This window comes from Microcebus murinus, chromosome 10 (assembly GCF_040939455.1).
Source record: "Microcebus murinus isolate Inina chromosome 10, M.murinus_Inina_mat1.0, whole genome shotgun sequence".
Taxonomy (NCBI): Eukaryota; Metazoa; Chordata; class Mammalia; order Primates; family Cheirogaleidae; genus Microcebus; species Microcebus murinus.
Genome location: NC_134113.1, coordinates 8357323 through 8379029, shown reverse-complemented (window position 1 = coordinate 8379029; position 21707 = coordinate 8357323). Strand labels below are relative to the sequence as shown.

The following is a 21707-nucleotide window of genomic DNA, read 5'->3' as shown; positions in this document are numbered from 1 at the left end:
TGAGAAGTGTTCAATCTTGCACACCTGCTGCTGGATTGAACGTGGGGTCTAGGCACGGAGTCGTCAAAGGGGACTCCAAGGTGTAGGCCTGAGCGTCTGGGGAGTGGTGGTGTCATTTCTGGATCTGGGGATGACGGAGCTACGGGTGGCTTTGAAGGAGAAAGTGAAGAACTGGGGTCTGTTCGCCATACGGAGGCCTGCCCGATGCACACCTGGAGCTGTCAGGAAGCCATCGGCAATGGGAGTGTAGGTTTCAGGGAAGAGGTCTGGTTTGGAACCATAAAGCTCATGTTTTCCTCTCTCCTCTGCTCACTGCTGGTCTCTCCCTGGCTCTCCCCTGGCAGAAGGTGCTGAGCCTGGCTCCTGTCTGCTGGCAAGCACTGCCCTGACGGAGGACCCTCCACAGAGGCTGCGGTGGCAGGCTCACCTGGAGTTCACCCATAACCACGATGTCGGGGATCTCACCTGGGACAAGATCGCAGTCTCCCTACCCCGCTCTGAGAAGCTCCGCTCCCTGGTGCTGGCCGGCATCCCACATAGCATGCGGCCACAGGTGAGATGGCCACGGGGGTCGAGAGAGTCGTGGCCCCTGTGATGAGCCGTCACAGGAAAGACTGAGGCTCATGTGGCTCCTTCCCTTAGCTGTGGATGCGTCTCTCTGGGGCCCTGCAGAAGAAGAGGAACTCCGAGCTGTCCTACCGTGAGATTGTGAAGAACAGCTCCAATGATGAGACCATTGCGGCCAAACAGGTGAGGCCAGGTGGCCAGGGGCCCTGCAGGAAGAGCTGCCTGTCGAAGGCTGTGTGCCCCCCAGGAGGGAGGTGGTCTGCCTGGGGTTGGGGGCACGCCCTTGGCGGGGATGGCAGCCCTTCCACCCACAACAGGAAACTTGCTCCCTTCTGGGTCCTCCGTAAGCCATGGGAAAATTGTCTAAAAGGCCACCATTGCTGTGGAAAGACAGGGGGAGGTGGGTTCACAGCTGGGCTCCGCTTCAGGAACAGCTGGGGATTCTAATCCAGGGTGCAGGCTCCTGCCAGACGTTCTCATTCAGAGGTCTGGCCTGAAGTTCCCCAGGTGCATTTGGTGTGCTCGGCTGCACACTAGCTGGGATCTGATCCTGGAGGGAGGGAGGGAGGGTGATTTTGACGCAGAGCATGAGGAATCCCATTCCTGGGGGAGAAGCCCGCCTGGGCTTTGCCTCTCCCACAGGGTGTCACAGGGTCTTGTTGTTGTGGGTGTTGGCGCGGCTGCGTGACAGATTGAGAAGGACCTGCTCCGCACCATGCCCGGCAACGCCTGCTTTGCCAACGTGAACAGCATCGGGGTGCCCCGCCTGCGCAGGGTCCTCCGGGCACTGGCCTGGCTCTACCCAGAGATCGGCTACTGCCAGGGCACGGGCATGGTGAGCATGGCCCAGGCGGTGGCGGGTATCCCAGGTCTTCTCCAGGCCCCCTGAGGGGAGCGATGTTACCTTCCAGGGCAGTGGAACGGGAGGTGGGGGTGACGTGGGTCCCCAAGGAGGGCAGGGCAGCTGTGCATGTTGTCCAAGCAGCATGGGCGCCCGGCGGGCAGGAGGCTGAGGCCCGCCGAGGAAGGTGTGCTCTACAGCGCATCCCCACAGGGGCTTTTCTGGTTGGCATGGAGACCTAGGTAGAGGCCCTTTGTTCCCCTGCCCTGGCTAGGTGGCCGCCTGCCTGCTGCTGTTCCTGGAGGAGGAGGACGCCTTCTGGATGATGTGTGCCATCATCGAGGACCTGCTCCCTGCCTCCTACTTCAGCACCACCCTGCTGGGCGTCCAGACCGACCAGCGGGTCCTGCGCCACCTCATCGTCCAGTACCTGCCTCGCTTGGACAAGCTGCTCCAGGAGCACGACATCGGTAAGGCCTGGCAGCCACCTGGGGGTCCTGAGACACTGGCTGATTCTGCAGCCCTGAGGCCTTATGCCACACCTGGCAGGGGCTGACGGCCAGGCTGTGGACACAGCACCGCAGACTCCGTTGCTCTCGCTGTTTTGAGCAGGCGAGGCCTCTTGCCACTCTTCGGGAGGTGTCCTCCACCTCCTCCCCAGGCTGCCCTGTGGCCAGGCTGTCCCTGGTCCCTGCCACAGTGGCCGTGTCTGTTCACAGAGCTGTCCCTGATCACGCTGCACTGGTTCCTCACGGCCTTCGCCAGCGTGGTGCACATCAAGCTGCTGCTGCGCATCTGGGACTTGTTCTTCTACGAGGGCTCCCTGGTGCTGTTCCGGATCACTCTGGGCATGCTGTGCCTCAAGGTGCTTGCCGAGCCCACTGTCCCCTCCGCTGGCAGGCGGAGGAGCAGGAGCCCCTGTGGGGTGGGTGGGGAAGCTCCCTGGACCGGGCAGGACCAGCCCGATGGCCATGCCAAGGGGGCACAGGTCTCTGAGGATGGGGATGCCCAGCAGTGACAACCACCTCCCCTGTCCTGCCCTGGCACGGCCCAGGAGGAGGAGCTGATCCAGTCAGAGAACTCGGCCTCCATCTTCAACACGCTGTCAGATATCCCATCGCAGATCGAGGACGCGGAGCTGCTGCTGGGGACGGCCATGCGGCTGGCCGGCTCACTCACCGACGTGGCTGTGGAGACCCAGCGCCGCAAGCACCTGGCCTACCTCATTGCAGACCAGGGCCAGCTCTTGGGGGCCAGCACCACCACCAACCTCTCTCAGGTGGAGCGGCAGGGGGAGACTGCCCCTCAGCCCACAGCTGCGGGGCTGTGCTGTGAGGAAGCCCAAAGAGAGAGGGCCACAGGGAACAGACTGGCCCTTCCCGCCCTGCTGTTCTGCCCGGAGCCCAGCACGTGAGGCCGGCATGGCCCAGTCAGACCACAGTGGGGCGCCCAGCCCTGCTCGGGCGTCTAGGGGCTCTGCCTCTCACACAGCTAGTTATACTGTTCCGATGCCCAGAGCCGGCCTCAGTGGCTGTTCAGATGAGACCATGTGAAAAAGGCTGGTGGGTTCGCTCCCTCCTGGGCGGGGGTGCCGGGGGCCACTGCCGACCTGCTCTCCCTCCCTGTAGGTTGTTCGCCGCAGGACCCAGCGGAGGAAATCCGCCATCACCGCCTTGCTCTTCGGTGAGGACTCTGCTGCGGGCACTGAGCGGGCAGGCAGTGCGGACAGGCCGTCTGTCCTCACACCTAGCGTGGACTTGGGGGCTGCTGCTCCTCTCGGGTCCGGGGGAGGGCTGTGGTCACCATTGCTCTCTGGGCCTCCTAGGGGAAGACGACCTGGAGGCACTGAAGGCCAAGAACATCAAGCAGACAGAGCTGGTGGCCGACCTCCGGGAGGCGATCCTCCGCGTGGCACGCCACTTCCAGTGCACAGACCCCAAAAACTGCAGCGTGGTGCGTCCCTGCTCCCGGGCCCTCCCTGCCCGGCCCTGCTCATGCTGCTGAGGCTTCTCCCCCTCGGTGGCCTTTCTGTCCATACCACCTCCGTCTACTCTGGCAGGAGCTGACCCCGGACTACAGCATGGAGAGCCACCAGCGGGACCACGAGAACTATGTGGCATGTTCACGCAGCCACCGGCGTCGGGCCAAGGCCCTGCTAGACTTCGAGCGGCATGACGACGACGAGCTGGGCTTCCGCAAGAACGACATCATCACGGTGCGTGGGAGGCTCAGCCACCTGCCCGAGGCCGTGCCGGTGTCCTTTCCTTGCCAAGGGCTCCTGCTTCAGAAAATGGGGCCGAGTTGCTGAGCACAAAATCAGACGAGGTGTGTGCGAGGCCCTGGCACCCAGCTCTGTTCCTGCTGTCTCCCCCTGTGCAGATCATCTCTCAGAAGGACGAGCACTGCTGGGTGGGGGAGCTGAACGGCCTGCGAGGTGAGGGCCTCGCGTGCTGTGGAGTGCGGACTGAGTCGGGCACTCTTGCCACCTCCATGCCGTCCCCTCCCGCTCATGCCCGTGTGCGGGCTGCGCCTGCTCTGTCCTCAGCCCCCCGGGAGCAAGGGTGGGGCTGCTCACAGGGCCTGCTTCTCCCGCAGGCTGGTTTCCAGCCAAGTTCGTGGAGGTCCTGGATGAACGGAGCAAAGAGGTGAGAAGGGCAGGATGGGGCCAGCACCCTCCTGGCTGGGGCCTGTGCCCGAGTGAGTCCGGCCTTGTGGTGGGTGAGTGGCATTGGGCAGGGGCTTCTCAGACCCATTTCCCCCATCAGTACTCCATTGCGGGGGACGACTCAGTGACAGAGGGCGTCACAGACCTTGTGCGAGGGACTCTTTGCCCGGCCCTCAAGGCCCTGTTTGAACATGGACTGAAGAAGCCGTCCCTGCTCGGGGGTGCCTGCCATCCCTGGCTGTTTATCGAGGAGGTAGGTGGGGCTGGACTCCTGTCCCCCGCACCAGCTCTGCCTCCCCACAGTGTCCATCTTAGGCCCTTCCGACCCATGGGCCCCGTGGAGGTGCAGAAGGAGCACAGGGTGGTGACGTGTGCTCTGTCGACCCTTCCTGTCCTACACCCGCACCGTGTGCCGTCCCTTACAGGCAGCTGGCCGGGAGGTCGAGAGAGACTTCGACTCCGTGTATTCCCGCCTGGTGCTCTGTAAGACATACAGGTAACTGGTCCCTGCCCCGCATTCTCCTGGCAGGGTTGCCTGCTGCGGGGAGTGGAGGGGCCTGACCCTGTGCCCACCTGGCACACCAGGGAGCTTTGGTTCCTTCTCAGGTTGGATGAAGACGGCAAAGTCCTGACCCCAGAGGAGCTGCTGTACCGGGTAAGCAGGGCCTGCTCTGCCAGACCCTAGACACCTCTTCTGGGATGGCCAGTGGGGGTGCCTGAGTGACAGCTGTGCCCCCTAGGCTGTGCAGTCTGTGAATGTGACCCACGACGCAGCACACGCACAAATGGACGTCAAGCTCCGCTCACTGATCTGCGTGGGGCTCAAGTAAGTATAGAAAAGGGGTGGCAACGGGACAGGAGGAGCCGCAGAGTAGGGGCGGCCCAGCCTGGCATGGGAAGGGTCCTCTAAGGGGAGCCTAAAGGACAGAGAAGGAATCTCAGGGACTTTGGTCCTGCTTGAGGCCTCACCTTCCCCACGGAGGGCGGTCTGGAAGCTGCTGGGAAGGGCAGGTCAGAGCATCCACTGTGGGCCACAGCCAGAAGGGCCGAGAGCAGCCCCTGCTCCTCCTGGCCTTGTCCCCAGCGAGCAGGTGCTGCACCTGTGGCTGGAGGTGCTCTGCTCCAGCCTGCCGACTGTGGAGAAGTGGTACCAGCCCTGGTCCTTCCTGCGCAGCCCTGGTTGGGTCCAGATCAAGTGTGAGCTCCGGTGAGGACCATGCCTGGCTTCCGGGTCGGGGCATGGCCAGCTCTGTTGGGCCCAGGGGTTGGGGGATGGAGGCAGGGGTGGGTGGCAGGGCCCACCGAAGGTGACAAGAGCCTCACCCCACCTCCTCACCTCCAGCGTCCTCTGCTGCTTTGCCTTCAGCCTCTCCCAGGACTGGGAGCTCCCTGCGAAGAGAGAGGTGGGTGCTATGGGCTGCTCCGAGTCCCGAGTCTGCCTTCCCGCAGGCTGCGTGGGCGGAGCTCCTCTGGGGTTTCTCGGGTGGCTTAGGTGGGGCCCGGGTGAGGGTGGCACCAGCTGTAAGAACTGCTCTGGCCCCAGGCACCTTGGGCTTCTTGGGCATCCCCAGCCCAAGGCCTGTGAGGTGAGGGGCTGTCCCTGTGTGCAGGAGGAGAAGCAGCCGCTCAAGGAGGGCGTCCAGGACATGCTGGTGAAGCACCACCTTTTCAGCTGGGACATAGACGGGTGATGCTCTTCCTCCAGCTGCCCTGTCACACCCAGGCCTCACCCAACCCACTGACTACCAAAGAGGCCCAGCCAGCCTCAGGCCTGCTCCGGGACGGGTCTGAGGTGGCCCAGGCCCACCTCAAGCTGTGGGGTCTGGGGAAGATGCTCTCTAGAGCCCTGTGACTGGGAGATCAGGGTCTCCCCAGAGCACTGCTGGTGGCAGGAACAGAAGGTGGGTGCCCAGCCTACCTCTTCCTCCTGAGCGCCTGGGAGGTGGGAGCTCGGCCTCCCCAGGCCCTTAGTGAAGCCCCAGGCCCCAACTGCAGTTTGTACCGACCAAACACCTTGTGAGGAGGTGGAGAGCTGCACTTGTGTGTCAGTCTTTGCTCAGGAAGGCAGGTGTGGGGTGGCTAATGGCAGATAAAGGCTCCTTGGCCTCTTTGGTTTGTAAATAAACTATGTCTTTGAGAAAGTGCCTCCTGTCGTCTGTCCAGCCAGAGGCGCAGAAGTGTCCAAGGTTCCGCCCTTTCCAGAGTGGTCTAGAAGGCACAGCCTGGCTCCTTTTTCCTGTACAGGTAGGCAGCCTGTGCTGCACACTCCCCAAGCCAGCCCGACGGGGAGGGGGATCAGGCTCACTGCCTACCCCTGTCCCCAGGAGCCAGCCGCACTGCCTTCCCCTTCCATGGATTGAATGAGATGGACTAACAAGCGGGTGTTTTTGTTTTTATTTTAAAAAGTTCACACAGCTTCCCCACCTTTGTCCCAGCACTGGTTTTGGTGACTCCATCCCTACTCTCCTATGTATGAATCAGGGAAAATGAGAGGCCACAGCTTCATGGCCACCTCTCAGGCCCACAGCAGGGTGAAGCTAGGCCCAAAGCTCCTCCTGTCCCAGGGCCGTGTTGGCTGCAGTGAGGTGAGGGGGACGGAATGTGGGTGGAGAGCTCCTGGCAAGATGGCCAGGAAGCACCTCTGCCCTCGTGGCACTGATAAGGAGCCAGGAAGCTGGGCAGGCGGAGCCGTGGCAGGGTGTCTGCATGTCACACACACGTGATGGGTGGGCCTGGGCAGCTGCATACTAGGTAGGGCACCAAAGCATGTGGCACACAGCTCAGTGGTGACCCTGCATCTAGTACCCAGGAGCTGTGGCCCTGTAGGCCCCTCTGTACGTGAGTAGGATGGGAGGGGGCTGTACCCACCTCCTGCCCCCCCCAAAATATATGTATATATGTATATCAATATATAATATAGAGGTATATACACCTGTACAGAAAACCTTTGCCACCAACCACTAAATGGTTACACTATACCAAGACACTAAAACAGCAGGGAGCCCCCTCCCAGGGAGCCTTGGGAGCCTGAGGTTGGCAGCCACAGGGAATGGGGAGGTAGAGGCCCAGGCCAGTTTCTTCCCTTACAGTGAAGGGGAAGAGACAGGAAGGAGATTCCTCCCTCAACTCACCTCAGAACCAGAAGAGCAGCCTGCTGGCTGGGCCTCACCTACCTTAGCCAAACTGCAGCCAGATGGTAAACCTCTGACCTCAAAAAAGGAGGTCGAATAGAAATGGCCCGACCCTGTCCAGGCCTCCAAAACCCCAGCATGGGACCCAGGGTTGCTGCCTGACAGCTGTTCTGTCCTGGGTGAGCCTGAGCCAGGAGGAGGGCCCCTCTGCTCCAGCCCCCAGGAAAGGAAAAAAGCAGGGACTGTGATTGTCAAGACACAACCACGTGGAGAGGCTGAATCAGGAGCCATGCTCGCTCAAGTTCCACAGCTCCCCAACTTCCATCCCCTCCCCCACCCCCACCCCGTCTCTGGAGCCGAGAACTACAAGCAGGAATCCCAGTGTAGCTGCAAATCATGGCCATCGAGGAAGTCTGTGGAGAAGAGGCTGGGGGCTGTGGTACTGAGGGGGGCCAGGCTCAGCACAGGGCCGCCTGACGACAGCTCCAGCCAGTCCATGTTGTCCAGGTGGCCATCAGCCAGGTCCAGGCCCATGCTGCTGCTAGGCTCAGGGACAAAGTGCAATTCCGAGGTGTCCATAGGTGATGGGGGGTGGTCCAGGATGGCAGAGCTGCTCAGCATCTGGCTGTGGAGGTCGTCAATGAGAGAAAGGGGCTCTGGCCCTTCGTGCCCACTGGTCAGCAGGGGCAGCCCCGTGCTGCTCTCCAGGAAGTCCTCCAGGCGCCCCGGGAGGGAGGGGGAGCCTGGCGGAGGCGGGGCAGCCTGGGGGAGCTCGGCTGAGGGTGAGGGCTGTGTGGCCAGCGGGGACCCACAGGCTGCTGTCGAGGGTGGCTTCTCCTTCCCTGGCAGGGATGGTGGCTCCTTGAAATCTGCTGAAATTTCTGCCAATCAAGACAGTGAATGGATGTTAGAAACCAGGCCTGAATATCTACATACAAAAGAGTGTAGGCAGACCCTAACCTCACACCACATACAAAATGAAATGGATTAAAGACTTAAAAGAAAACATAAGGGAAAACCTTTATGACATTGGATTTGGAAATGACTTCCCTGGTTACGACTTACTTCCCTTGTACTTCCCTTGTACTTACCAGAAGTACAAGACGACAAACTGGGCTACCTCAAAATTTAAAACTTTCATGCATCAAAGGGCACTATCAAGAGGATGAAAACCCACAAAATGGGAGAAAATATTTGCAAATCATATTTGATAAAGGATTAAGATCCAGAATACCTAATATGCAATAAAACCACCCAACCAAAAAATGGTCAAAGGACTTGATTACACATTTTCCCCAAAGAAGATATACAAATGGCCAATAGCACATGAAAAGATGTTCAACATTACTAATCGTAAGGAAAATGCAAATCAAACAACGAAATAGAGTAGCTACTCAAACCCACCAGAGTAGCTACTATAACGAAGTAGAAAACAGAAAATAAGAGGATGTAGACAAATCGGAGCCCCTTGTTGGTAGAAATATAAAATGGTCCAGCTGCTGTGGAAAACAATACCGAGGTTCCTCGAAAAATTAAAAATAGGACTACCATCTGATCCAGCAATCCCACTTCTGGACAGGTATCCACGTGCACACCCACGTCCACAGCAGCACTGTTGACAATGGACTGTGGAGGCAGCCTAAGTGTCCACTGATGGATAAATGGATGAACCTTGAGGATATTATACAAACTAAAATAAGCCAGTCACAAAAAGACTGCACTTGTATGAGATACTGAGAGCAGTCAAAGTCACAGAGACAGCAAGTAAAATGGTAATTACCAGGGGCTGGGGGAAGGGAAGAATGGGAGTTACTGTTTGGGTCTGGAGTTTCAGTTTTACAAGAGGAGAAGTAGAGCTAGATGTAGTATGAATGTATTTAATATCACTGTACTATACACTTAAAAATGGTTAAGATGGTACATTTTATGTGTATTTTACAATTTAAAAATTGGAAAAAAATTAGCGAAGATCTCAAGACATTTCTCCAAAAGAAGATACACAAATGGCCAATGAGCACACGAAAAGATGCTCAACATGACTGATCATTACAGAAATGCAAACCACACAAGGTATCACTTCACACCCATCAGGATGGCTATTATCATAAAATTGAAACATAAGAAGTGTTGGCGAGGATGTGGAAAAACAGGAGAAATTGGAACCCTCGACCATTGCAATGTCAAATGCTATAGCTGAAGTGGAAACAGTTTGGTGACTCCTTTAAGAAGTTAAACACAGAATTGCCATGTGATCATGCAATTCCAGTCCTAGGCATATGCCCAAAAGAACTGAAAGCAGGGACTCAGACACCTGCACACCAACATTCATAGCATTCTCAACAGCTAAAAAGTAGAAAACCCAGGTATCCATTAACAGGTGAACATACAAACAAAATGTACGTCCATACAGTGGAACATTATTCAGCCATAAAAAAGAATGAAATTCTGGCACATGCTACAGTGTGGGTGAACTCTGAAGACATGCTAAGTGAAAAAGCCAGTCCCAAAATGACCAACATTGTATAACATAATTCCTCTTATATGCGGTCCCCAGAGTAGTCAAATTCACCCACAGTAGAATGGGGGTTGCAGGGGCTGCGGGTAGGAGGAATGGGGAGTTACTGTCTAAGGGGTACACAGTTGCAGTCTGGGTTGATGCAAAAGTTTAGAAATGGATAGTGGTGCTGGTAAATGTACTCAACACTGAACTGTACACTTAAAGTGGTTAGAATGGCAGATTTCGTTATATATATTCTACCACACACAGAATTATACAGAAATCAGGCTTGCTCCCTGACCCATGTCCAGCCCCCTCCAGTCCCAGCTGAACATGCATTCCTTCCCTGACTGCTCTCAGCAGGGGACGAGCAGCGCCGGCATGTCCAGCCGCCACCACCTGCCCCACTCAAACCCCACCTCTCTTCTTTGAGAGCTAAGAACAAAAAAACCACACCCGCTTCTCTGGGCATCCCTGCCCCCTCTCTAGCCACTTCTCAGCATCCCTTCGGGGGCAGACACCATCCCCATCTCCCTTTTTCTGCCATCCCATAAATGCTAGAGTTCAAGGCCTGCTCCCTTCTCAAACAATCTCTCTTCTCTCGAGTCGCCGCATCCTTCCCAGTTTGTCTGCTTGGACCCTGGAACCTCCCGAAGCTCATTCCCAGGCTTGCGCTCCAGTCCAGCGGTCCTCAGCGTGGGTCCCACACCCGCAGCCTCAGTGTCACCTGCACCAGTTACAGACGCACCTCAGGCCCCTCTCCCCTAAAGCTTGAGACTCCCTGACGTCAGGGATTGACCTCAGCTATTGAACCCTTAATTTTATTTCTTTTACATCCCAGCAAGCTAAGAATGAGCTCTTATTTTAAACTGAAATAAGATTCATAAAACATAAAATGCACCATTTTAAAGTGTGCAGGTCCGTGGCTGAGCTCTTGCCTTGCCCACACCATCTCATCACTCCTCTTCCTACTTTAGTTAAAGCACTCGGAAGACAATGGCCAGCACCTGCACCACACGCCCCTGGTGCCACCAGTGAAGTCTCCATGCTCCTCTGGGAAGCCGCCACCACCTCCCCTGCTGAGGGGTCTTGCTCTGCAGACACGCTGCTGTCTCCCCCCAGCACCGGCCTGTTTCCTTGCTCCCCTGAGCAGGGAAGCCTTCCAGAGAGCTCTGCAGTGACCACCACATGCTCACTCCCAACTGGGCTTGTCCTTCGCTGCTGTGACTATCCTTGGCTTCCAGGACATCATGCTCTGCCCACTACTCAGCTGCACCTGCATGTCCCCCTCTGTCCTCTGCTCTTCCACCCTATGCCCTGGATGACCTCATAGCTCCAACTGCCAACCTGGATGCGACACTCCCCAGCCCAGATCTCTCTCCCAAATGTCACTGTCCACATGAATCCTTCACTCCAGTGACTCCTGACATACGTGAGCGCATCTGAGTCTGCGCCACCGTGTCTCCACACAAGCCCCCCATCTTGTCCTAGGACCTCAGGCTGTGGCCCTTGGAGTCATCCCTGGCTGCTCCCCCATCCCCTCACACCTAATGCATCAGGCCATCAAACTGGCTCTCCCAGACACACTCCGACTCCAGCCCCTCCTCCCACCTCACCGCTGCCCCACCAGGCTCCAGGCTTCTGCCCTTGAGCAGACCAGGCCACTCTGCTCAAAGCTGTGGGACAGCTTCCCAGCTGTTGAGCCAGTCCCCTGTCTTGGTGCCCAGGAGGTTCCACATGACCCACTCTTGACCACTGCCTTGTTCCCCTCCTTCCTCTTCCCTCTCTCTGCTCCTAGAACACCCACTTTCCTGAGGCCTGACTGGTGGCCTTCCCCAGGGACATCGCACATGGCTACCCACCTCGCCTCCTTCTCAGCAAGGCCTCCCCTTGCGCTCCCAAGACCTTTCTCCCTCCCCTGCAATTTTTTCCTAACGCTTCTGCCTTCTGACACGCCATACCATTCACTTGTTTTTTGCTGTCTACCTCCCCAGCTAGATGGGAACTCTGTGACGGAGAGCTCTCCGAGGGCGAGTGGCCGCAGCAGCAGGGGCCTCACAGCATGTCCTCCCTCTCCCCAGGCCTTGGAGACAGGGGCTGCTCTGGCCCTGCTGTACGCACAGTGGCTGACAAGGTCTCCCACTCACTGAAGTGTTTAAGAAATAAACAAAACCAAATTAACTAACCTAGGGTTCAAGAGACCTATGAACAGAGAAAGGGCTTCGGGGGGCAGCAGGGCTAGGGGTTACCTCCACTCTGAATAAGAATGTCAAACAGGTCATCCATCTGCTGGCTCGAGGAGCCATTTTCCTGTGGAACAAAAATAGAAACAAGATGAAATTTTGCCCAGGAAGCCCCCAGCCTGGCCTAGGAACAGGCTCTCTCCCTCCACTGCAGAGTGGGCAGCTGGACCCACCGTGCCCACGGCTGTGCTCAGACTCCCAGAGCCCACATTCACCCCATCAGGCCAGACTCTTGTGCCCTGGCCCCTAATGGCCTACTCTCCAAGGCTTCTTTGACCCCAAAGAGGTGGGACTGAGGGAGTTACAGCCTGACAGCCTAGGGGAGCCACCCACCCTGGCCACGCCCAAGCCACCTTCTTCACCTGCTGTTTGGGCTGCTGCTTCACGGTTTCCTCATAGCCAGGTGGCTCCTTCTTCAGCAGAGAAGTGGGGGTCCCAAAGAGGGGCTGCAGCGGGTGCTCCAGGTCCATCTGGGTGGGTTGGCCAGAGGCTGGAGAGCCAGGCTGGGACAAGGGCTAGAAAGAACAGGAAGAGGACCAGTGGTTGCAAATCTGCCTTGTCAGGGGCAGGGGACACAGGGCCTAAGAGTCCGTACACCCCAGGAGGGCAAGGCAGGAGGTGCTGCCTTCTTGGCCAGGCCAGCTTTACTAGCTGCGCCAGCTTTCAGGGAGCTTTTGTGGAAGCCATTGGGAAAGAAAGGACACAGGATGGGGAGCCCTGACCCCTAAGCCTTAAGGGAGTGATTGAATGCCTAGGGTCTGAGGAGAGAGGAGGGGCTCTATGCAGATCACTCCCCTGAGATTTCTGCCTCCCATCCTGAGCCGCCTGGTTCTTGTCACTGCCCACTCCAGCCCCAAACTCTGCAGGGCTGAGGCTATACACAGCAGCCTCACCTGGTCTGGACTGTGAGGGAGCCAGCTGCTGCTGACACCTTGGTGGCGTACAGCTGCCCTCTGAGGACAGGACCCTAAGCTAGATCCTGGGCCAGAAGGCCAATCCCACAGCCTCTCCCCAGAGCAGGGCACCTCTCTGGCCATCACCTGTGCCCTCCCCACCCCATGGACCAGTGCTATGGGAGGCTCCCAGCCTGGCTGGGGACTGCTTAGGGGCCTGGCTGCCAGAGTGCAGGAATGTTCTGGTATCAGTGGCCAGAGAAGTGGGCAGCTCCCTGATGGCTGCACTCTCCTGACCAGAGGGGTCTCAGGCAGGTCCTTCAACTTTCCAAAGTCTCAGTAGCTCTCTTGGTGAGATGGGGTGGTGATCTCTCATTTCGGAGGGTTGAAAGGAAGATTAAATGAAGCAAACATAAAATACCCAGCACGCAAGGATGCCTGGTACACACGAGGGGCCGTGAGAAGGATCTTCCCACCCTCTGGTCCCTGGCCTGCTCCCCCAATCCCCCATAGCCCACATACCTGCTGGGGGCTCCCAGTGGACAAGCCAGGGCTGTCTGCATTCTTATTGGTCACGGTGAGGACAAGGTGGGTCCCTGTGGAGTCAGTGATGAGGGTGGGAGGTGTGACCCCCTTGATGAGGCTGGGGCCCTGTGAGCCCAGCAGCAGCTGGGGGGCAGGGCCCGGCTCGGGCTCGGGCAGCACAGCTTCCTGTTTCACCACCACAGCCGGGGGCCCGGGGACCGGGGCACAAGTGTCCAAGTGGCTGGTGGTGGAGGCTGCCAAGCTGGGGCTGAAGGGGTGAGCAGGGCCCAGGGGTTGTCGGCTCAGCTGGCAGCTGGAGAAGCTGTTCTCCTGCTTCACTGGGGCACACAGAGGGGCCGGGGTGGGGCTGGGGGCAGGGGCGGGCTGCTGGCCCCGCTTCTCCTGCTCTAGCTGCAGCCTGAGCCGCTCCACCAGCTGCTGCTTCTGCCGGAGCATGCGGGTCAGCTCCTCGATCTGCTTGTCCTTCTCCTGCAGCATCTGGTCCTTGTCGCGACCCTCCAGCTCTGCCCGCCCCCCAGGGCTCAGGCAGCAGGACCCAGCCCGGGGGCCCTCCTCCTTCACCAGGATCTGCAGCGGAGAGGCCTGCAGGGTGAGCTGTGTCAGGGGTGATGTCACCATCTCACCAAAGGTGTCCCCAGGGGTGGAGTTCTCATCACCCGTGCTAAGCAGTGAGCGCTCTGAGGGGGTGGGAGACACGGGAGGTGTGGAGCCCGTGCTGCCAAATTTCACCACTCCATTGCTGGTCACCGTGGCCACCACCACCTCGGTTGGGGCCAGGCCTGCTGCCACCAGGGCTGGCCCCGTGCTCAGTCGGGCCGCCGGGAAGGCTACCACCACCTCGCCAGCCTTGGGCAGAATAGAGGTGGTGGCAGGGGCTTTGGGGCCTCCTGGGGCAGGGCTGATTTGGTCTTGGTAGGCACGCAGGCGCTCAATCAGCTCTGTCTTGGTGCCTGACACAGGCAGTGACCGCAACTTCAGCTCCTGCTTCAGTTCTGCCACCTGCAAGGGGTCAAGAGTCAGAGCAGCAGGGAGATGAGGGGCAGCTGGACAAAAGGAATTGGGTCCAGGCAGGAGGACAGTCTGGGGAGGCTGGGAGGGACGAGTATTTTATAAGTTGGGCCTCGTCTGTCCAGGCCCACTGGCCACTTTATATTTTATTATAGACAGGGGTCTCACTATGTTGCTCAGAGTGGTCTCAAACTCCTGGCCTTAAGCGATCCTCCTGCTTCAGTCTCCCAAAGTGCTAGGATTATTGGTGCGTGCTACTGTGCCCAGCTCCATCGGCCACTTTAGATGCATCAACTCCCCTATTCCTCCAACAGCCCTGGAGGTGAGATCCCCCCAACTCCCATGGAACCCCCACCCAGCACCCTCCCTTTCACTGTCCCCTCGCCGACACAGGCCTGGTTAAAATGCTCCCCTACCTCTGATAGGCAACAGGGTCTGGGCACATTGTGCTCACAGCTGTCCCCATCCCCCAGCACGATGCCTGGTGCTCACTAAACATTTAATTGAATGGATTGAATTTTACAGATGAAAAAACAGCTCATGAAAGTAAAATAACTTTTTCAAGATCACAGAGCTAGTGATTGGCCAGCCTAGGATTTAAACCCAGGCCAGATGGACTCTGAAGCCTGTGCCCAGCAGCCTCCATGAGTGCTGTGTCTTGCTGGGACCTGGATCATGATGCAGGAGGGGTCAGCCTGGTTCAGAGGACAAGTCCTCGAGGGAGAATCTGGTCTATTCCATCTTCTGACTGAGGCAGAGAAAACAGATGAGGCACTGGACATGGCCCACGCTCTAAGGCCTGAGGACATGAGCAAGCCCGCACCCATCTCTCCTTGGCAGACATGGCACCTGACCAGCAGGTTTAGCTGGCGTTAACTGGCCAAGTGGAAAGGGGCCCTGTCTACCACTGACCAGGTCTGGGGCCTTGGGCAAGCTCCTCTTTGTCAGTCTCAGCTTGTTCCTTTCTCAAGGGGGACCAATCGCACTGCAGCACAGAGGTCAGGGAAGGTAAGAGAGAGAGCACTGCTTGGTCCATCCCACAGGCCTGGACAGACACTGGTTGTGTCACTGATGATAGCAACTACCATGAGGCCAATGTTTCTATGACCACAGCCAAGCAGGCCTTGGAGCAGGTTCCAAGGTACCTCTGTCTAGTGGAGACCAGAGCCCAGAGCCCCGCGCTGCCTTCCATGATGGTGGGCCCTGGGCTGGCTGCCTTCCCTGCTTAAAAACCAGCACCCAGACAGCCCCTATGGGAGAGGCCAGACTGGCCGTGGTTCAAGTCTTTCTGTGGGAAGGGGGCAATCACCTACCTTCATGTCATCCAGGTTGGCTGGCAGGGCTCCTGGCTTGCCAGTCATCGAGGTGCTGTTCTGACGTGCCAGTGCATTGGGCCCCGGGGCGCCCGAGCCGGAGCTGCTATTGGTAGTGGAGAGGCTACGCACCGTGGGGGCCCCACTACTTCCCAGAGCCTCACCTGCCGACCTGAGAAGATGAAAAGACAGAAATGGGTGCCCATCAAGCATCAGCCTTAGCTGCCACCTGGGCTGCAGGTTTGGGTACAAATGGACATGGGGCAAGTACCCTGCACGCAGGCCAGAGAAGTCCTGCCTAGGGACCACTCTGTAGGATCCAGGCCAAAGAGTCCTTTAAGACCTGGGTTTCTTAACACTGGCATGTGCCTATCTTGGGGCAGCTACAGGCGGGCAGGGAACAGACAGTGTGCGGGGTGGGAGGGCTCCTACTTTGGCGGGGCAGGCAGGATGGTCTGGTAGTTGTAGTGCTGCTGCTGCTGCTGGTTGAGGATCTGCAGCTGGAGGAAGAGCTGCTGCTGCTGCAGGATCTTGGCGTAGGAGGAATCCATGGGTGGGGCTCCCTTGTCCTGCTTTTGGTCCGGGGGGATGTACTGGTGATACTTGAGCTTCTTCACCTTTGGCTTCAGCTCCTTGGCCTTCTTGCTGCGCTGCGACTTCTCACTGGCAGACTTGGGTTGGCTTTGCTGAGGGCACAGGAGATGGTGCCATCAGAGGGCAGCCTCAGTCTTCCCAGGGTGGGGCTGGCAGCCCTCCCCGCACCTGCGCGGCTTCTAAGAAGGCCATCATCCACTTCACCCACTTCCACTCCTCCCCTGCTAGGCTGTGCTCTCCACCAAAAGCAGAGGCCCCTACAGTGCCCGGAAGTGTGCCAGGGAGAGGGATAACAGAGGGGGCTTTGGGATAACAGAGAGGGGCTTTGCCCGGCCCGTCTTAAACAAGTTTCCAGCCTAGAGAAAAAATCAACTGAACGTACAGGCACAGACACCACCATGCCCCTGAGCAGAGTGTGAACACCATGAGGAGGTACAACATAACTGGCTGACGGAGTATGGGCCGGGCCAGACCAGACCAGGCACTTTACAGACTGTGCCACGCAAGCCTCTCACCAATCCTGCCTAGGCAGCAACTGTCATGTCTACTTAAAAACAAGGAAACAGGTTCAGAGAAGTTACTTGCCCAAGGCGACACGGTGATTTCGATCTTGATCCAACCCAGAACTCCAAAAGCTCCTGCTTGTGTCCCAAATGTGCCCCACAGACTCCTGGGTGGCACAACTGCAGGACATGGAGGGTCAGAAGACCCAGACCGACCAAGGGCCAGTAGGCCATGCTCTGGGGGAGCTGTCCTTGGGGCCAGGAAGGATGAGTTGGATGAAGGGCAAGAATTAGCAGGGGAGTGCCAGAGAGGGACAGTGGAGAGCCTGGAAGTTTCTGGGTAGAGAATGGCAGGCAGAGGAGAGACTTGGTACAGGGGTCAGACAGGGTCTCAACCAGACAGTAACGGGTGCCAAAAGGAAGGTCTGGCAGAGGTGACCCACTAGGAGAACAGGCAGCGTGAATGTGTGGCAGGTGAGGAGTTAAGGTTCGTGAAGTTGGGAAGAGGTTCTGGTTTTGCCAGGGAGTGTGGATAAAGGAGAGGTCTGTTGAGCTGCAGGGAGGACCCTGAGCACAGGCCAAGGAATGGAAGAACCTTGGGGAGGAACAAAAGAGGAGGACAGACCCCAGGGCACACCCCCTTCCTGGGAAGAGGAAAGGGAGCAAGGAAAGTGCAGTGGCTGAAGAGAGGGAAGCCCTGGGAGCTGGGTGGGGAGGCGGACGCTGCCAGGAGGAGAAGGCAGGGAAGGCGGGTCTGGATTAAGGACCCTTAAAGAACATGTTTCAGTCCCCTGGTGGGGATGGAGCCAACCCACAAGAGGCTGAGGCATAAACCAGAAGAGAAGTGTAGACAGAACACATACAAGTGATTCTTTCAAACACATGGTGGTCAAAGGAAGGCGCAGGCGTGTGGCAAGCAATGCATTGGAGGGAGGAATTCTAGGGGAACCTGTGACATCTGAGGATGTGAGGAAGAGGTTGCAGATGCGAGAGGTGCCAATGAGGCAACGTCCTGGTACACAGATGACATCTAGGACACAGGTGGCCTAGGAGGGGCTACTCCCTGTTCCCCTGGGGCCTAGGGGAAGAGACAGTGACAGAGAAGCTACAGTGACTTTCGGACACAAGCAGGGCACTGATGGCCTCTGCAGAGATGACACACAGTCATGTGCAGACAGAGGTGGAACTGGGGATGTTGTCACCATAGGACAGTGCCAGGGAGCTCCAGAAGATGGACAGGCAGCCCCCAGAGCCTCAGCAAGGGCTCAACTAAGGCCGGAGCACGAGAATCACACTGCTCACAGGCTGCAAGCTGTCCGTCTCTCCTGATGCTCACGGCGAGAGGACAGGAGCCACAGATGGTCCTGGATGGCCAGGGGTTGCCAAGCACAGGATCTGTGGGGAGGGAGCCTAGAGAAGAATACAGGACAGAACGGAGAGCACAGGATGAAGCATGCTGGGGAGGTGTGGGCCAGGTAGAAGTACAGGACTCGGATCCCAGAGATCAGGCGGTTCTGCAGGGTGGGGATGGCCTGGCATTAGCTTTTGGTGCTGTTAAACGTAGTATTGGACATGTTTGTGCATGTGAGGCCAGCAGTGCACAGCACTGTCGCCCACACCAATGACAGCAACCCCTACCACCTTCAGGTATTTCAGGTCAAACACCCAATGGTGCCAGCTGTCTGACTTTGGGCATGCCACTTTACTTCTCAGTTTCCTCATTTGTCGCACAGGGCTGCCTTAGGCTGTTGTCCAGGGTAATGTGTGGGAGTGTCTTCATGGATAAGGGCAGGAATGAGCACCTAGAAAGCGCTAGGCTAGGGCCTGGCACAGTGGGCTCAATAAACAGTGGCTGTGAGCGTTGACAGCCAGTGTCTCTACGGCTGGTAGGAGATGATACGCACCCCACCCCTGCAGCTGTCCTCACAGCTGGGATGAAGTCATGACAGGACTCTGAGGGGCGCAGAGGAGGAGAGGACATGATCACTAGCAGGACTGTACCTTAATGAGCGTCGGGGTGGGCTTGGCAGTGGGGACCGAGGTTCCGTTGGTGAGGCTGGGAGGCAGCAGAGGTGGGGGAGGCAGAGGAGGCTGCTCTGCTAGGAAGAGCATTTCTCCGGAATCTGGCCCCATCGGGAGTTGAGACACAACCTGAGAGGGGAGAGGAGAGAGGGGAGAGGAGAAGTTAGGGCACCAACTACCTCCAGGAGGAGTGTGCCCAGCTGCCCCTGCTAGGAGCCAGGGGCCCTGCACAGGGAGAGATGGTGGCAGCCCCTCCTCAGAAGGCAGAGATCGAGAGACAAGAGGAGCAACCCCAGGGAGGCTGCTCTGAATGAATGCAAATAGGGCTCCATCAGGGAGGTTTGCAGAGCTAACTGCAGGGCACCCTTAGCCAGCACTCTCTACCTAGGACCCGGGCTGTTGGAGAGAGGGCCCACTGCCCACATCTCCTGACTTACCACCGGAACCATGGGAGCTTGGGCAGCCAGGACCTGCACTGTGCTACTAGGGCAACGTGCCCCTGGCTTCCCTGTGCCAGAGGAGGAGTCACCATGTAGCCCGAGAGACAGATCTTATTTTGGGCAGCCCCAGTGACCTTGGGGAGGCATCTGGACGTGGGCAAGCTCACCTGAGTGGGGGAGACAGAAGTGGCACTGGGCAGTGGTTCGCTGACTCGGGCCTCCAGGGGTGACGGCACTGAACCCTGGGACTCATGGCTGGCAGGCTGCTCAGGGGATAAGGCATCGCTGCTGTCCTCATCGAAGGAAGAGTTGTCTGCCACTTTCGGATAATTCACCTGGCCCACTGAAACCCAAAACCAGCATGAGACTCCACCTCCAGCCCCAGTGCACAGGTAGCAGGGAGGAAAGAAAGGCCTTACTTGCTGGCCAGAGGCTGTCTCAGCAAAATGCCTGGCCCTCAGCCCCCATGCCCCGAGAGGCAGCCAGACCAAGGGAGACTAGCCACCAGGCTGCTTTCTTACTTCAAAATAACTCTAGGAAAGGTCATCATTATGACCCTGTACCAGAGGCCAGAAAGGCCCCTGTGGCCATCGGAGTGCTCCCTTGGGCTGAGGCCTCATTTTTATCCACTTGCTTTTAACTCTATACTGAGTTTAGCCTTCAAAGTCAGGCTCCTCCCTCTCTTCCTATAGCCTGTTCCTCCCTGGGAGACCCAGGCTGCCTTTCCACTTCATGTTTCCCTGCTTTTAGATATATATATATATATATCTCCATCCTGTGGCTACACAAATCTCTCTTCTTTCTCCTGATGCTTACAGACCATGCAATGAGGGCTCTGAACCTGCTGGTAAGGGACCACAGGAGCTTGGGTGACAGGCACGTGAGAGCGGCTGACTTCTCCAGAGGCCAGGAACAGGCCAAGGAGCCTGGCTGTGAGGCTGTGGGTGGAGGGCATCCTGGGAAAGGGACACAGGCCTCCACAGATGGAAGAGGTTCAGCAGAAGTATGGTGACCTACTTTAGGGGCCACCGACTCCCAGAGACCCAATACCTGGGCAGCAGGGGCATCAGAAGGAAACACCCTGCTGCCCATGGCTACCCTGGCCTGACCCCCAGCCAAGCCCCGGGAGGGCTGTGTGAGCGTGTCTTTCTGGGGCTGGCTGGGGACAGAGGCAGGAAGGAGGGCACGGCCCAGGGCTTCTGCTCCACTGGCTCCCTGCATGGGACTCCCAGGCTACAGAGGGAAGGAAAGACTGGAACAGAGACAACAAAGGCATTTCAAGAGTCAAGCCATAACCACCATCTCAGCACTATCACAGGAAGAGGCAGGTGCGGCAAGCTCTGAGCAGGCTCGCTCTACACAGGAGGAACTGAGGCAGTGGCGAAGGCAGAGGTGAGCTGCCGGCCAAGCCTGGGAGGCATGCCATGTGGGAAGTCCCCAGATAAGCAAGAGGAACAAAGGCCGACTGCTAAGGCTGGGCTTGTCCAGGTGGTAACTCTCCCAGCAGCGCTTCCTCTTCAGGGCCAGGACCTGAGGCTCTCTCCTCCCCTGGGACCTGGGAAGGCTTCACCTGAGCTCCTCCCTTACTGGGCAACTGTGGCAACAGAGCCAGGAGCAAGTGTCCATAGCTGGGCTTGCTCCTCTGTCCCCTCATCTGTCCCTACAAGGGCAAGCATGCAATGTGCAGAAGGCATGGCCCTTGCTGGCCACATATCCTTCATGTCAATCTCTAGCAGCCACATGGTGGCCAGCACTGATGATGGTGACCCAGGATGGAGAGCTGCAGCTCCCACCCTGAGCAGTCCAACCTAAGGAAGCTGCTGGCCATGCTACGGAAGATGCAGGGTTGGTGCAGGCCAGGGTCACTACAGAGTCTATTTCTCTCTCCACTGTGGTCAGCGCTCCACTGCTACCAGTGCTGCTGAGTAGGAAGGCCACGGCCCTGTGATGCTGCAGCTGAGTCACCTTCTTTTGGGACTGTGTGCAGGATGACATGCAGTGACGGATATAAAGGGCCCAGCATGGTCCTTGACGGGATCCCTGCCCTCTAAGAGTTTATCATCCAGTCTCCTCAGAGCAGAGCAAATGCTCTGCTAGAGGGAAACACGGCAGCTAAGGGCATGCGGAGGAGAGACTCAGGGAAGACTTCCTGGAGGAGAGGGCTTGACATGGATCTTGAAGATAATTATGAGTGGCCTGAAGGAAAGGGGTGTGTGTACGCGTGAGCACATGTAAGTGGGCTCAAGTGTGTAGAGAAGACTCCAAGCCCCTTGCCAGCCCCATTCTCAGTAGGCCTCAGGATGGTCCCCTCCCCAGCCTCCTGCTGCCCGCTGCCTTCCCTCCGTCTCCCTCTCCTCCTATCTGGACCAAACCTCCACCTTGCTGTCAGCGCCAGGCTCCTCAAATGAGCCGTGTTCCACCAGGCCACTGGCCATGCTGCTCCC

At 57.9% G+C, this 21707-nt stretch overlaps 2 protein-coding genes across 9 annotated transcripts in view; one reads left to right on the top strand and one right to left on the bottom strand.

Moving 5' to 3' along the window:
* Window positions 1-6214, top strand: part of SGSM3 (small G protein signaling modulator 3) — a 35640-nt gene extending 29426 nt beyond the window's left edge. For 2 of the 5 annotated variants that reach the window (XM_012741658.3, XM_012741661.3), the window contains 18 exons: window positions 345-553; window positions 643-750; window positions 1259-1402; window positions 1683-1878; window positions 2128-2273; window positions 2463-2687; window positions 3037-3091; window positions 3234-3361; window positions 3468-3623; window positions 3788-3842; window positions 4004-4053; window positions 4174-4326; window positions 4499-4569; window positions 4680-4728; window positions 4814-4899; window positions 5158-5280; window positions 5416-5476; window positions 5684-6214. In XM_012741658.3, the coding sequence (XP_012597112.1) occupies window positions 345-553; window positions 643-750; window positions 1259-1402; window positions 1683-1878; window positions 2128-2273; window positions 2463-2687; window positions 3037-3091; window positions 3234-3361; window positions 3468-3623; window positions 3788-3842; window positions 4004-4053; window positions 4174-4326; window positions 4499-4569; window positions 4680-4728; window positions 4814-4899; window positions 5158-5280; window positions 5416-5476; window positions 5684-5764 (2096 nt within the window). In that variant the 3' untranslated portion in view covers window positions 5765-6214. Of the gene's footprint in view, window positions 1-344; window positions 554-642; window positions 751-1209; window positions 1403-1682; window positions 1879-2127; window positions 2274-2462; window positions 2688-3036; window positions 3092-3233; window positions 3362-3467; window positions 3624-3787; window positions 3843-4003; window positions 4054-4173; window positions 4327-4498; window positions 4570-4679; window positions 4729-4813; window positions 4900-5157; window positions 5281-5415; window positions 5477-5616 lie in introns of those variants that run through there. The other 3 variants (XM_012741659.3, XM_012741660.2, XM_076006972.1) reach the window with 3 other exon arrangements.
* A 238-nt stretch (window positions 6215-6452) lies between these two features.
* The window catches only part of MRTFA (myocardin related transcription factor A), a 204538-nt gene continuing 189283 nt past the window's right edge, over window positions 6453-21707 (bottom strand). For all 4 annotated transcript variants that reach the window (XM_012741655.2, XM_012741656.2, XM_012741653.3 and 1 more), the window contains 8 exons: window positions 19431-19606; window positions 18803-18952; window positions 16137-16390; window positions 15705-15876; window positions 13360-14382; window positions 12307-12459; window positions 11951-12011; window positions 6453-8085 (listed from right to left, as the gene is read on the bottom strand). In XM_012741655.2, coding sequence (XP_012597109.1) covers window positions 7568-8085; window positions 11951-12011; window positions 12307-12459; window positions 13360-14382; window positions 15705-15876; window positions 16137-16390; window positions 18803-18952; window positions 19431-19606 — 2507 coding nt within the window. In that variant the 3' untranslated portion in view covers window positions 6453-7567. The remainder of the gene's footprint in view (window positions 8086-11950; window positions 12012-12306; window positions 12460-13359; window positions 14383-15704; window positions 15877-16136; window positions 16391-18802; window positions 18953-19430; window positions 19607-21707) is intronic.